General features: G+C 36.0%; 1 protein-coding gene across 8 annotated transcripts in view; it reads right to left on the bottom strand.

Annotated features, from left to right (window-relative positions):
- The window catches only part of LOC142977186 (echinoderm microtubule-associated protein-like 2), an 89,419-nt gene that overhangs the window by 9,478 nt on the left and 63,732 nt on the right, over positions 1–16,209 (bottom strand). For 7 of the 8 annotated variants that reach the window (XM_076120933.1, XM_076120934.1, XM_076120937.1 and 4 more), the window contains 3 exons: positions 9,552–9,716; positions 638–848; positions 29–235 (listed from right to left, as the gene is read on the bottom strand). In XM_076120933.1, coding sequence (XP_075977048.1) covers positions 29–235; positions 638–848; positions 9,552–9,716 — 583 coding nt within the window. Of the gene's footprint in view, positions 1–28; positions 236–637; positions 849–9,551; positions 9,717–10,759; positions 10,958–12,453; positions 12,611–16,209 lie in introns of those variants that run through there. The other variant, XM_076120939.1, reaches the window with a different exon arrangement.

The following is a 16,209-nucleotide window of genomic DNA, read 5'->3' as shown; positions in this document are numbered from 1 at the left end:
AGTAAGTAAAGCAGATTATCATCAGTACCTTGGTCTCAGCAATGCAGTGCGACTTGTCGGGTCGCTGCCACTCCCACACGGAGATGGTGTGGTCGGGCCCGTCGTCCACGGCGGCCAGCAGCGCGCCGCCGTCGGCCCGGCTGAAGGTCACGCACGCCACCGCGCGCTCCATGTGGCCGGCGCCCAGCACCGCCAGCGTGGCCAGCGATACCGAGTTCCACACGCGGACGTGCGGCTAGAGGACGAAACTTTCTTTTATAAGCTATTGATTTCTTTCTAGATAGTATTAAAGGCTAATAAGAATGTACGTTGGACCGATGAGAATGAACTGTTTAATGTAGATTGTAGATGATGTTTCGTCAGAATTTATTTTGCAGTTTAAACCCTCCTTATCATATCACCAAAAAACATCCTGGTCGAATCGGTCCATCATCATGAACATAGTACAGGTTAAAACTAGTTAAATAACATGATGGAACTCCAAATGTTTAGGTCACTTCCAATTTAAATCAATCCTTGAATGGTAACGAGTGACAATACAGAAATGTCATGCTTTCGATTGAAACCCCAAGAATACGCTTGTGTTTCTATCTTGCTTAAAAAATATTCACAGTATAATTGCAGTTAATGTTCTTACCCTGGCATCAAGCCGGTCATGTCCAGCGCACTGTCCACTTGCTATAATCAGCTTGTTGGGATGTATAGCTATGCACTTGACGTCATCGGTGTGTCCGGTGTAGTGCCGCTGACACTGCTCCTCCACGTTGAACAGCACCACCACGGCTGCCACGAAGTACACTATCTCTCCCGTTGGTAGCAGGTACAGGTTGCTGCGGCAGTCTTTGCCTCTGAGGGAGAAAGGAACAACTTAATTGAAGAATTTAGTTTTTAATAGAATAAAGTAAACATGAGTATATCACAAGGTCGACCGGATATTCAAAAACTAAATAATTGAATGTAAGAAATATTTCCCTCAATTTCTATAAACCAAAAGGAAGTAGGTTTAATTAACAATTAACCGTAAATTCAAGGTCGTCTCGCTTCACTGACCAACAGCTGCCACAAATTACTCACTCAGTCAATAAGTCAATGCGAAAGTCAACTCGATTCATCGACCACTAGAATTATAGCAGAAAAAGTTGGAATTGTAGAACGGTTTCGATCGTTCGAAGAAAAAAACGTAAATAAATAATGCACTGTGTGATTGACATTGAATAAGTTCAGAATATGCAGACTGAAGTTATGACTAGCAATAAATATGGTCGAGTTGAGAACCTCTTCTAGAACTCGGTTATAAAAAAGTATGCATTTTTTATAGAATAAGAAGTTTATGCGTAGCGTACGGAACAAGACACAATAATGTTAAACCAGCTTTTACAGAACATGTGAAGAAATCATAAACACAACTCAATCTAACTAACAACAAACTCTACCTTATTTATCTACTACGAACTCAAAAACCTGCTCTACGCTCATCGAGGCACAAAGAAACAGCCTTCACAGAGCCCTAAATAGGTAGCTATGTAAAAAAGAACCATTATTGAATAACCAATTCATCTCAAAACTAAATGATTGATATATTTTCTAGCCTTTGAAATAGTACGATGAACTCACAACACTTCGACCAATACTAAGTACACACTAGTTGTTTTATGTGATGGTTCAGGCATGTATTTAGAAATATATAAGTACGTTTATCAGTTATTTAGTTACCATAGTACAAGTTTTGCTTAGTTTAGAATCAGATCATCGTGTGTGAGTTGTCGAATGAGATCTAACTTATGGAGCGTTGCCTGCTTTAGAGTTCTTTTTAACGGTCTTTAAAGGCATGCAAAGTTCCCAACCCGTACTTGGCCAGCTTGGTGGACTCAAGACCTAACCCCTCCCTCTTCGGGGGGAGGGGGGCTTGTCCTTTGTCGAAGAGTCGCAAAGTTCCCAGTTGTTGACCAGCGTGATGGAGAACCTTATTCTCTTCTCGTTACGGCAGATATTTGTCGTCGTCGGTCTAGTCAAAAGGTTGGTCATAATTAGAACCCCAGTTTAAAATGTCTCACTACTGTACGTAGGCCACCGAATACCGGAATATCCCGGTCCTTAGTGGGACAGTAAAGTGTTAAATTAATAGTTGTTTTGTCTTAGTAGTCAATTGTTATAGTTCTTAGCCTTGGCAGCGGGCACTCTGCCGGAACTGTACGTGTTTGTATGTTACACGATATACAGGTTTGTAACAATTAGTGTTATGAATCATGATTGCTAGGCTTTTGTTTGTGTTCATGAGGAATATTAAGGACTTTATTTATTTGTAACTCCTGGACTTAGAGAACTCTTTCAGAGTGAAACTTGCGTCATCGAGATTCTGACATTATTTGAATATTTTAGTCACAAAGTTAACCGTCTTCCTTAGTGTATTTTTTTAAAATTACTAAAGACAAAAACGGACAGAAATAAAAGAGAGAATTCAATATCAATATCGCAAATTGTCGAAAAGAAATGTCTCTGCTATTTGCCTATCCCTATGGGTAAAAGTTGTGATGCATGCCCAAAAATATATTTAAAATCAGTTAAAACTAGTTAAAAGTAACTTAAGCTTAAACTCGAAGTAATAAAGAAGTCTCAACCACATGAAGGTTTCATATACGCACGTCGCGTCGGCAAACCTTGTACCAAATATGAAACAGGTCCGGTATTAAGTTCGTGTATTAAACCACAAAGTTGCGTGACCAAATGTAGTTCATTACTGCTTCTTATATTTTCCGTTCATTGACACCATATTATAGAAATAATCTAGACTTTTGTTATCTAGATTTAGTACTAGGTATAATTTTTAGCAACTTGATTTTTGGACGTAAAGAATAGTCTAGTGTGATCAACAATATGAATCATACCAGTGGATTACTGTAATCTTGCAGTATGGCGCTTAAAATGATAAAATTATGCTGTTAGCTCAAAACTGTCCAAAACTAGGATATATATTTTTCAGATATACACTAAACTAACACTAAACATTTGTAAAATTAACAAATGTTTCGACTCTAGTTGTATAAATGATCACTTCTTGTCTTATATAATCGGGTCAGAGCCCATTCGTCCCCTAAAATTCGTCCCCTAGTATAAAAGTTGTAGATTCGGCCCCTACATATGTAGGTGCCCTGGTAGGGGACCAATTAATATTTTAATAAAAAATATTATTTTTAAGGTACCCATTCGTCCCCCCCAATTGTATATACAATATAAGTTAAAGATTCGGCACCTATTCAGGTGCCTATTGGTCCCCTGAGATAAAGTTAGCTATATTTTACATAAGAAACGTTTAACATAATACACTTTTGAACAGTTTATTAACGGAATTAATTTAAATCGTAAAATTAATGGTAGACATAAACCAAATATTTTGCAATGTTTAGACACTCTACATAAAGAAGCGAATTTATCAAAAAATTAAATGGATCAGGTGCAAAGGGGTGTCCAAACAAATAATCGGACTCCTGAATCGATTGAAAATGAAGCGAGAATAAATCGCATAATTAGCCAATTTTTTGAAAATCAGATTTCACTAGGCCACTGCATGGAAAAGCTATGCATATATTATTAATTTAAAATAAAAAAAACAAATATAAGATTAGTTTTGTACTAAAATAATGTTGATTTGTTTAATCTTCAATAATTATTGTGATTTTAGTCATGTTAGATTTAAGTTATTATGATTTTGCATGTAGTTGGTAAATATACAAAAAATACGGTGATTTTAGCCAATTTTTATGTAGGTTACTTCTAGTTACAATTTATTAGATTTAAGTTATTACGATTTTGCATGTAGTTGGTTAATATTATACAAAAAAAATATATGTTGATTTATCTAGTCTTCAATAATTACTGTGATTTTAGTATTTTTTTTTGTACTGTTATAATTTTTTAGATTTAAGCTATTATGATTTTGCATGTATGTAGTTGGTAAATATACAAAAAAATAAGAAGTAGTTCTTTACTGTTGATATGTGTTCTATTTTTTTCTGCATATCTATACTAATATATACTAATATTATAAAGCTGAAGAGTTTGTTTGTTTGTTTGATTGTTTGTTTGTTTAAACGCGCTAATCTCAGGAACTACTGGTCCGATTTGAAAAATTCTTTCAATGTTAAATAGCCCATTTATCGAGGAAGGCTATAGGCTATATATCATCACGCTACGACCAATAGGAGCAGAGTACCAATAAAAAATGTTACAAAAACGGGGAAAATTCTGACGCATCCTCTCTTATATAACGCAAGCGAAGTTGCGCGGGTCAGCTAGTTTTATATTTAATGTTGATTTATATGATGGTCAATCAAGACTGATTTTTGTAAAAGAGTTGTATTTTGTTAGTTTCTAGGACATTGTGATTTTGTATGTGTTAATCTTATTTGAAATAAACATGATATCTACCGAAATACTATATTTTTTATTATAGCCTTTTCTGCGCGACTGTACCAGGACTATCAAGCTGCAGTATACACATATAGTCCAGTCATTATAGTAAGTTCACCTCGGAATTCGAGATACCCAGCTGTAAGTCTGTAAATACTTGTATATTGACACCCTAAAAGTTGTCTCAAAACCTACATATGGTAGGGTGTACGCAACTATAAAATTTCAAGGTCAAAGGTAACAAAAACCGTTTTTTTTCGCTTTTTTTGTAAATATCTCATTTCCTATGGAATTTTTGTTATGTGTATATGTTACTGTAAAAGCCCGAACGGTGGTAAATCCTAAGATTTTCCGGTATAACCTAAGATTTACCAACTCGCAATGGTAAAAGTCCGAATAATTCTTTTATTTCGAACTTTTACCTATATTCACTTGATGATATTGAGATGTCGCCGGAGCCCCGCTTCGCGGGGCTCCTCCTTCTGGGTGGTTAAAAAAAAATAACCACGAAGGCTAAGGTGGGAGCTTCGCTTCGCTCGCTCCCACCTTAGCCTTCTAACCTAACCTACCCATGTCGCTATGCCCAAAACTCCTTCTCTATAACTATGTCACAGTATATAATTATACCGTGAAATAGTTATAAACATAGTTATGAAGGAGGATTTTTTTATATATCGTAACATAGTTTTTAAACTCTGGCTTGTTCGGACTTTTACCATTAAGAGTTGGTAAATCTTAGGTTTTACCGGAAAATCTTAGGATTTACCACAGTTCGGGCTTTTACAGTAACATATACATTATTAATATTGTACAGTATAAAATTATCTACAAATTTTGTTTGAAAACATTTTTTTTACGGTGAACCGTTTTCGAAATAGAGGGTGGAATAATATTTATAATAATTGATTTATCGATAGTTCATCAACTATATATGGCGCATTTTCAACCGGAGGCACCGGTTGACCTGAAATGATCCTGTGACCGCGCGCTCTCCGCCCTCTATGTCGAAAACGGTTCACCGTAAAAAAAATGATTTCAAACAAAATTTGTAGATAATTTTATACTGTACAATATTAATAATGAATACACATAGCAAAAATTCCATAGGAAATGAGATATATACAAAAAAAGCGAAAAAAAACGGTTTTTGTTACCTTTGACCTTGAAATTTTATAGTTGCGTACACCCTACCATATGTAGGTTTTGAGACAACTTTTAGGGTGTCAATATACAAGTATTTACAGACTTACAGCTGGGTATCTCAAATTCCGAGATTCTTCCCTAATTTAAGCTTAAATGACTGGACTAATATACATGTACTTATATTAGAAGAATTAATAAAAATAAATATTCTTCAGGGGACTAATGGGCCCCTCAAAAGTTCCAGGGAACGAGTGGGCACAGGGTGCGAATCTTAGGGGACGAATGGGCTCTGACCCTATAATCCCCTGTATTTGTTTATACTTTTTAACCGATTTATTTCAATCATATGGGTTCAAGAACTATCAAGACATCGTAGATAGTCAAAAATAAACACATGGATATTACTCTACTTAGCCATAATCCAAAAATATTCATTTTTATTTCTATCACAATTAATTATGAATAATACAATCGCGTCTTTCGCATAGGGGTTGGCAGAGACCAGAGAGAATTATGAGTAATGCTGAGTAAATAACAAGAGAGAGTCACAAAACATGACTAACATCTAGTTGGTCACTTCGATGCAGCGTTGGGTGACAAGCGTTTGTAACCTTGGCGCAGACGGAAAGGATTTTGAAGTGAAACAAAGACGCAATTTTCTGGTGACGGACCACGGTAATTGTACAACGCTGATTGCTAAGAGTTGGGGTTGGGAAACCCAGGAGTGATTCAGGCCGAACCGGAAAAAATAAGGCTATAGTCACCTTAGAATGATATAATCTTGATGTGTTTCTGTTCAACCGATATTTTTATGTAGTAGAAGTAAGGGTATTGGATAACAGATTTTCGTTTTGTTAAGCTAAAAAATACACATTATTAAAAAAATAAGGCAAGTCCCTAAACCGCACTTTGACAGCGTGGTGAACTTAAGGTCTAACGTCACGCTTGTTCGGGAAAGTTATGGATTAAAAAAAAAATACATATTGCAGTGAATCAGCCATGTCAAGTAGTAAAAGTGAAAACGGAGGCTTACAATTCTGTATAATTCTACCTTGAAACGTAAGCCTAATATTTAGCACAAAACCACCATTTACGTCAAGATTTAAATAGTCCCATTAAAACAAATTGTATAAACGTTCACATAATTACTGGCACAAAAAGGGATAAATTACAGAAACCGTGTCGCTATTAGGAGTCTGACCGTTTTGGGAGCATCGTAGGCGTATATTGCTACCGTATGGAACACAATTGGTCAATTGGCTAATGAATTTCAGACGAAACGTAATAGAAGCATAGTAATCTATAGTCCGACTCAGAGAGGCTTGGCATGCACGATTTATTTAGGTTAAAATTCATAATTTTATATATTTCCAGCATGGTGGACTCAAGATTTAACTCCTGAGTCGTTTGGGAGGAGACCCTTGCCTAGTAGTCAGACAGTAATGAGCTAGAAAAAAATGCATTTCCGAAAACATTAGCTGTGCTGAACCAAACAGGCCACCGTCAGCTCCATAAGTCAGTGGTTAACTGTTGTTTTAAATGTTGTATTTTGTATACCTTTGTGAAACTTACGCACAATGCTCTCTACTAAGTTGTTGGACTATAAGACAAGATGTATTGTGGTCCAATTGAGTAAATCGGTACTAGCGTATTACCTTCATATCGAGTACTGACCTAATAAGAAGTATATTTAATTTTATCCATTTATGTTTCACAGCTGGGCAAGTATCTACTCCAAGAATGGGGGAGGAGTTAGGTCTTAAGTCTAATACGCTGGCCAAGTACCATGTAACTTTCAAGACTCGTCTTAACCCAAAAACCACACTTGACCAGAGTGGTGGATTCAAGGCCTAACCCCTCCCTCATTACGATAGGAGACCCTTGTCCAGCAATGGTTAAATTTATTATCATTTGTTATTTTAGTTTAAGATGTTATCTTTCAAGAACAATTGTTTATTATTTTGGACGGAAAGTCTGTGTCTACATAGTATACGTGTCAATTGTCTTTTGGCATGCCTAGTCCTCATATATCATAATAATTAATTTGTGGTTTTAGCTATCTGAAAGTTATTTTTAACACTACGGTCATACGTCTAGCCAGTTTTTAAAGTAATTGCTTAAAATAAGTCAAATTGATTATAACATAATCAATTTTACTTATTTTATTAACACCAATGTTTTTGTATTACTTAATGGAATTGGAGAGTTTATTTTGTAAGAGCGTTGCTCATATATTTCATGACACTTTTATTAAGAAAATTGATGATGACAGCATGACAGGTAAACATCATATTTAATTTCCTTAAGTAATGTTTTACCTTATTTACCTTATTAGTAACTAACTCAGTATAGCTCTGTAGTATAGTATTAATATTATAAATGCGAAAGATTTTTCCGAAAAACTATCAAATGTATTTTGGTCATATTTGGCAAACCGTTTTTTCCAAACTTTTCCAGAAGCTATAAATTGTATGTTAGCGATTTATATTGATATTGCTCTCTTGCAGACTTAGATGATCAGCTACTAACACTTTATCAGCTTACTTCCACAAAAAAATCATTATGCTAATTAAAATATTCTATTGAATAAATTTCTTTCTGATGATGTTACTATTTATCTAGAGTTCAATTAACGTTACAAAGACATTACGTCAAACAGGAAAAAATATGTGAATCGTTGCATCATAATAAAACCCGGTATTATGTATTAAGCGGTATTATGTATCAAGTATTATAAACTGTCCTATAGTCTACTGTAAGTGTAAGAGTCGAATTCTTAGTTTGTTTAGTACCTCATTTAAACGAAAGTTTATCTTTTTGAAATGATAGTCATTAAGTAACAAAATTATAATTTATGTGATATATTATGTACAAATAAGGAAGGAAGCCTGATTGATCTGTCACCGCTAGACTCCTGAGCCAATTTAGATAAACTATGTCGGAAAGCTGCTTTAATTTTATAAACCTTTAAATTGGTACAGATAAACATTCTTCATTAATCAATCTAACGACCAGCGTAACAATACGCTGTGTAAATTGAAAGATCATACAATGACATAGGGATAGACAGTGGAAAGTGACTGTTTTATGATATGTTGTAAAGATAATATATTCATATTCTTTATGAATAAATTACGGCCTTTCAATAAGGCAGAGACAGCAAATATAAAATTATTTTTTTAAAGCAAACGAGCTAAAGTTATGACAACAGGGTGTGTACAAAGCACTCCTACAGCGCACTCAATAAAATGAGTTAATTAGGTAAAACAATTGTGTAGCTTATCGTCATATCTTTGACCTTGGTGGTAATCGATAACGTCTGCTCAGTTTATTATTCATAGGGGAGGCTTGCCACGAATGTATTTATTTTTAACAAGACTGGACTCGACCATTTCGTGAGCCGTTTGACTTTAAGTCACGTTTGTATAGGATTAATAACTAAATTAACTACTGTTGTGAAATGTGAAGGAAATTTTGTAGCTTGATATTTGTGTTTTTATAATCACTCATATTTCTATCATCATCATCATCATCATCTCAGCCGGGAATCGTCCACTGCTGGACAAAGGCCTCCCCCATCGAGCGCCAACAGGACCGGTCCTGGGCCGCCCTCATCCATCATATTTCTATAGTAAATGACAATTGTGAGAGATGGATTAAGCTCTCAATCCATCATGCTAACCGAGTGGTACTGCCGGCTCGGTATTCTTTCAAGAACTGTTTTAAAAACTCTCAGGTTATACCTACTACGAGGTTTTTGTTGTAATTTTTTCCTTCACTGCTTTGTCAGGTGAATATCTGAACGTTTACCTGTTTTCCTTGAACAGTGACTATTAATTTCTCTAACAACCATAATTTCAAAAAGTCACAGATATGTGTCATGACTTTGGATACCCTTAGTAACAGTAGGTATATTAATCGACTTTCCTCAACACCTCGAAAATAAGAACTCAATCTTCTTCTGCTGGAAGGAAAATAAAAAAGCAGTTCTCTCAACTAACCTGTATCCATAAGCCCATTCGAGCTTCAGCTTGCTCTGCGGCGGGGGCGCGACCTTAGCAGGGTCAAGTCCCTCATGGTCACTGGGGCCGTACAGCACCACCGGCCTGCCGCGAAGGTACATACGCATGGAGCCATCCTCCTCGTTGTATTGGCATGTGTGTGTGCTGCAATAGGTTGGGTGTTGGTTAAGTGCTGCTTGAAACCAAATTTTGGAGATTTACTTTTGTTATTGGTAGTAATTGACAAAAGTTTTACTTTAGAGGTAGTTTTAATGACAAAATAAATGTTGGATAATATGGTATTCAGAACAATATGTTTAATTGTTTTTTTTTGATAACACTAGAGAAGAAACCTTCTCTTCTCCTCTTAGCTTGAAAATAACGTTCAGGAATTGGGTATCTAAAATTTTATTAGCTATATATTTTTAATCTTTTTATTGTAATAAATATTAGTTTAATGTGGTAGGACTATAACATAATATAAAAATTAATTATAAAACACCCTTAAATCTAGCAATTAGTATCAGAACAGTACATAGTTAGTGTAAGTGATTAGTAAATGAATATTCATTGCAGTATGTCAGTATGCAAGTGATTAGTATGAGTGTAGCGGTTCCCATGAGTTAGTGACGTAGTGACATAAACAACATGGCCGGCTCCATGGGAGTGATAAAAAACTTCCATTGTTATCAACCTGGGTGTTTTGACCTAATTACTTTTTAGAATAACCTAGAAATTACCCCTCACTTGTTTTTGTTTGTTTGTCGTATGGTTAGTGGTCAACCTAGTGTCAAAGTTGTTTAAGCCGCCCGAAGGCCTTTGACGTGGCTTAACGACTGTCATCGTAGTAGATAACAACCGGGAAGGACTTTTAACGTGCCCTCCGAAGCACGGAGACGCCCAGTTCAAATACCACTATGCGGTCACCCATCTATGGAATGACCGCGCCAATGGTTGCTTAACCCACAGATCGTTTACCGATCGGTGAGCGCAACTGGCTATGGGCGCCACACTTACACCAGTTGTCCGAAAAATATGCGCATAAAAATAAATAAACCTTCGTTTCTGTCTGGACGTTCTGTTATGTCTGGACCTTGGAAAAACGTACTACTGATTGCTCCGTAAAGTTTTGTGGTGGACTTTGAGAAATTGTCTGTTTGAAGAGTATGTAAGGACTGTATGTTAGATGTCTGAGTGCCAGTACTCACGTCCGGTCCGAAGCTGGGTAAGCTGACAAGTTTAGTGTGGCTGTGGGCTTACACCGAGGCTCGGCTTTATGCCTGTTTTTGTTTCTTCTCGTCATCAACGCTTTAACCGCCGAAACCCAAGCGGAGGCACCTTGGTGCGTGCTATTTGCCGACGACATAGTTCTTGTTGGGGAAGATGCCGCCGGGGTACGGAGCTGACTGGAGTAATGGCGGGAGAAGTTGGAGAAAGTGGGTTCAAAGATCAGTCGATCTAAAACCGAGCACCATGACTGATGACTTCGGTGGTTCCTCAAACTTCTCCCCCCACTACCTTAAATGGTGAAACCCTGCCAGTATGCTCCATTTTAAGTACCCTAGTAATTCGTTCCTTAAGATCGGTAGTGAAATTGACCGAAACGTGAATAGTAGAATAAATTCAGGATGGATGAAATGGCGAGGTCTTTGGTACAATGAGTGACTCAAAAATGCCCTTTAAATTTAGGTGTACAAGGTCATCAGATCTGTTGTCTTGTATAGATCTAAGTATTGGACGATGAAAGAAATATGTATACAAGTGAAATGTGAATGTTAAGGTGGATGTACGATGTGACAAGGTTAGAGAAGATGGAGAACGATTAAATTCGGTAATATTTAGAATTCGGTATTAACAGAAATATACAGGGGATAATCATAGTATGTATATGACATGAGAGGAAGAATGTCATGATACGAGATGTGTAATGAGTATGAATGTAAGCAGATACATATCTAAGTATGGAAAGGTCCAAAACAGATGAATGGATGATTTGTGTGAAAAAGGATATAAAAAGGGTAAACACAGAGTCGACGACTGAAAGAGATGTGTCGACGAGGAAAAATTATAGTGCTGACCACACCTAGCAGGGGGATAAAGGCCAGGCCAGGGACATATATATGTTTATAGAGACGTGCAAGGTTCGACCTACTTATAGTCAGAGGCAATCATAAAAGCGAAATCAGATTCGAACTTCTTCGGTTTCTTTGGACACCAGGTTGAAGAAATAATACAAAATAAAACCATAATCCTATTTAAATATCGTTATCCTTACACCCAAAACGGTTGATTACGATAACAGATGTCCGTTCGAAGGTTAATGACATTTATGAAAAAAGAAACATTCTTAAAGATAGAAGCACCAAAAAGCAGGCAAAGGTATCACAACACACGTCATCCAAAAATAAGCATCGCAATAATCCCAAGCGACTTACATCGGGGTGAATGACATTGTTACCGCCAAGATGCGTTTAGTATCTGCCCACAATTAAAAAATAAATAGCCGATCTGCAGATTATGACCCACCCGCGCAGTAAGCCACCGAATGTCCAACTAGGCCACACAAATTAATCTAAAATAAAAATACATGTTACGCTTTTATAACAAAAATAATGATCATTAATATGATAAAATCTAATTACATACAATAAGCCGAGCATGTCTGTTTGTATACAAAGTCTATTATCATTTATTTACCCTGTATGGAAATAAATTTGTTTGTGTATGATAAAGCTAATTGCATAACCGATGTTGATGAGACTTGCTCTATAATACAAGCTACTTAAAATAACTCAAATAATTTTGAATCTAAAAACCAAATTGCGGTTGAACTCATAAGAATATCTAACGGAATCATGTGCGATAATATTCCTACCAGAAATTATTAAAGCGGTTTTTTTACCCTTCATCCATGTCGCCAAAAAGATTACGCAAACTTTTAAATTTTGCCCAAACAAGGCAAAGGTAACGAGTACGCGGCCGAAAACTTTTTAAAACCGGTATTCGAAACACAAGCGCGAGTCGTACAGCCGGCCGGTAAGAACAACCTTAGCAGACTGCGTGTGGTAATGATTCAGCGGACCATGAAGTAATTTTAATACATTGTTCGTGGATAAAGCGCTTTGTGCCAAATCCATTGCTGGTTTTCCTTGAAGCTGCTTTATACATAACGAATATACACAGCAGTGTATATCGTCAAAGAGTATTCTTGTCGTTGATGATGTAGCATTGTACATGACTACGAATGCTCTTCTAGATAGATGTAAATGAGTCATCAACGTCATTTGGCTTGTGGCTTGATTTTTAGGAAATTGTCGTTTTGCAGGTGACTTGTTGTCGAGATAATGCACGGACAGCGGGCGGGTCAATGTCAAATATAATAATCTAAGTGCACATGTGAACCAGCTGTGTAACAATATGTTTATTATTACCTATTGTTTCATGACATTTTAAATTCAAATTGGTGTTGTCTTTAAGTCAGAAAGTTATACTTTTTTTAGTCTCTTCTACAGTTGGTTTTTCTTTGGTTTTTACTCCATTTGGTTTGTCATATGGTGGTTGACCGAGTCACTACTTACAGTACCTATGTAAAGTTAAACTCTATATTCGTTGAATAATATCGATCGGTGTATTGCTGATTGTATTATTTACCTTATTTATCGAAACAGGATAATGAACGTTATGATAAGGATACTTCGTTAAAACTATGCAAATACTGGCAAATATGTTTTTTTGTTCCATTGATTTGTCAGATTTTGCAAATTTCCGCTTTTCAAAATTGTTCTAAGAATAAAATAATGGTGTTTTTACGAAGTAAATTATTAACTTAACATTAAAATGTTTCAGGTAATCTGTTGTATAACGTTGTTGCCACTTGTTGCAGCCACGATACAAGCAAATCCGAGAGTGACTGACTGACTAGCATTGTTAAGAAAACAAAAATTTAAAAAAAAGAAGTGTATTCTGAATTTAATTCCCAATATCATTTACACTCTTTATACGACATGTCTCTTCGTTCTTGCGTCGGTACAAATCTAGATTCTCGAGTAAGCTCCGTTGCTACTTGCTTATCTCTGCAGGTCGTTAAATTAACAGAGGGGAAACAATGAGCTACTGTAACGTTTTTCACAATGGCAACTTTCTACCCGCATATTTGCGTTAATTATTTTAACGTTATTTACTTATATTTTTCTAGGTTTCTAGTTTAATAAGGCTCGTCAGGCCATGTAATCCAGTATATTTAAATCTAAAACTACAGCACTCAGTCTAGTGGTCGCTTGTTAGAATTTTATTGATGTAAAATTGTTTATTAAAGTTGACATCATTTCTGCAGCTGTCTTGAGGATGGGCCACTGTTGCCACCAACTCACTTGTGTATGAGACCACCTCCAAGTCTGTTGTGAACTTGTGCAGTTCACTCGTCTCCCCAGGTAAAAACTGCCTCTGGTTGAAACGAGTGATCTTCAAGATACACATTCATGATGACCTCAAGTTTGCACCCTACTCTAGAGCGATATCAGATTTTTTTTTTTAACTGATCATGCGAAATTAATTGACAGTGTATTTAACTCCTAGGTCTTAAATCACTGCAGTAAATTCAGAATAGCCCCTGTTTTATTTTAACCGGGAGATGCACGGATAGCTCGTATTAGAAGTACTCGGTGCCTAAGATGCTTAAGATGTTAAGCCAGTAAAGTAACCATAGTACTAGAGTGAGATAGAAAACCGATTAACGGTAAAACAAATACCTCAGATAGTGTCATCTCTTTCACACCCACGCTTGAGATGTTTAGTGACAAACAAAAGCTATAATATTCGCATTGATCAGTATCAGTTTCGCATCACTTGACAGATGATGTTTTTTACTACCAACACCTACGTACATTTTGTTTCTTTCATACACTGTTGCGATGGAGTTAGGGCTGCTTATTTGAGCAAAGCATATTGGATCTTTGAATCGGAGTGTAGGAAAACTTCGATTCAAAAAGTTTTGTTCAGAGAAAAAAAAAACAGTTATCAAGTCCACAATAACAAAAATAAAAATACATTTAAACCACACAGGCACACAAACAGCCGGAAAGCCAAATCTCAGTAATAGCGTTCAGTTTTTAACTTTTGGGTAAGGAACCCTAAACTAGGATAAAAATGTTTTTAGAACGTTCGAGCATTAATATCAACTTATTTTAAAATAAGTTGGAAATTAAGCAATTTTATATTATTCCCCATTTATCCATGGTTCGATTAACAAACTCTTTTTTGAAGTGATTTCGTTTGTAAAGTCAGTCCAAAAGGTCGATATTTATAGTACATTGAGTAGTGGGAGCCCTAATGATGCCGGACATAGGTATTATGTGTATTATGTACAATAAGATGCGCAGGTGTGGGCGTGTTACACAATGTGCACAGTATCCTCTACGGACATCGCTGAACCACATGTAATGGCTGGGAATTTATACTTATTATGTTCTATTTTATCTTTCCGGAATGATATAACTTTGATAGTTTTATAGTGCTCAAGTATAAGTCACACTACAGCTGTTTATTGATTGTACGGTTAGTGGTCAATTCAAAAGTTAATCAAGCCACTGATATGGCTTAACAACGGTTCGACTTCTATCTCTTTACGTGTCCTACGACGCACGGAGACTGTTAGTTCAAATACGACTAACCGGGCACCCATCCATGGAATGACCGCCCCAAGAATTGCTTAACCCGCAGATCGTTTACGGATCGGTAGACCCAACTTTCTACGAGTGCCTCACACTATAGCTAAGATTTAAAGGCCCTTACTAACCACTAAAAATAAATAAGACTTGTAACTTATTGCCAAACGTTCTATATTTTGTAACATTTATATAAACAGGATCAATAACATTTTTAAACCTAACAACTGACGTAATCTATACATAGTTGATAACAGAAATAGTGTTTAACATATTTTCCTGTTAGTATTGTGATATCGATACGTTTAACAGTTATTGTTCCATTACAATAATCCTATAAATGGCCTGGATTTATTGCAAATAGGGCTGTAAAAGCCCCATAGTCAGTTATAAATAAATGCTGTGGTTGTCTTATTTCACTAGTACATTAGTTGTTTTCATATTTTACTAGCTACATAACTTATTGGTTTAAATTACTATTACAATCGGAGTAATTATTGAGACTAATCAACTTAACTATTGCAAAATGTTCAAACTATTTTCTTTTAAAACCTTTAAGATCGACAGATTGATCACTACCAATGCCTTTACGAAAATTGAGATAAAAATGACAATACCTGCTCAAATATATGTGTCATCCCACATTGTTTGAAGTTTATTTACAGTAAAATTCTACATAATAATATTGCATTTTGTCTATTCATATACATCCTTCTAATATTATGAATGCGTCAGTCTGTAAGTATGTATGGATGGATGTATGTTTCTCTTTCACGGAAATAGGTAGTTTTTAACCTGGATTAACACACAAGCTACGTTTTACCCCGAATTTTTATTTCACGCGGACGGAATCGCGGGCTGCATCTCGTATAGCCTACAGTATTTACTGTACACATACATACATACGTACATACATATGTGTATATAGTTGTCAATTGCATCTCAAGGCCGCTCGTTTATCTGTCGGCAATCTTCAATGTCATCATGTATGTAAT

Source organism: Anticarsia gemmatalis, chromosome 12, assembly GCF_050436995.1.
Source record: "Anticarsia gemmatalis isolate Benzon Research Colony breed Stoneville strain chromosome 12, ilAntGemm2 primary, whole genome shotgun sequence".
NCBI classification, from domain to species: domain Eukaryota; kingdom Metazoa; phylum Arthropoda; class Insecta; order Lepidoptera; family Erebidae; genus Anticarsia; species Anticarsia gemmatalis.
This window is presented reverse-complemented; position numbering and strand designations above follow the sequence as displayed.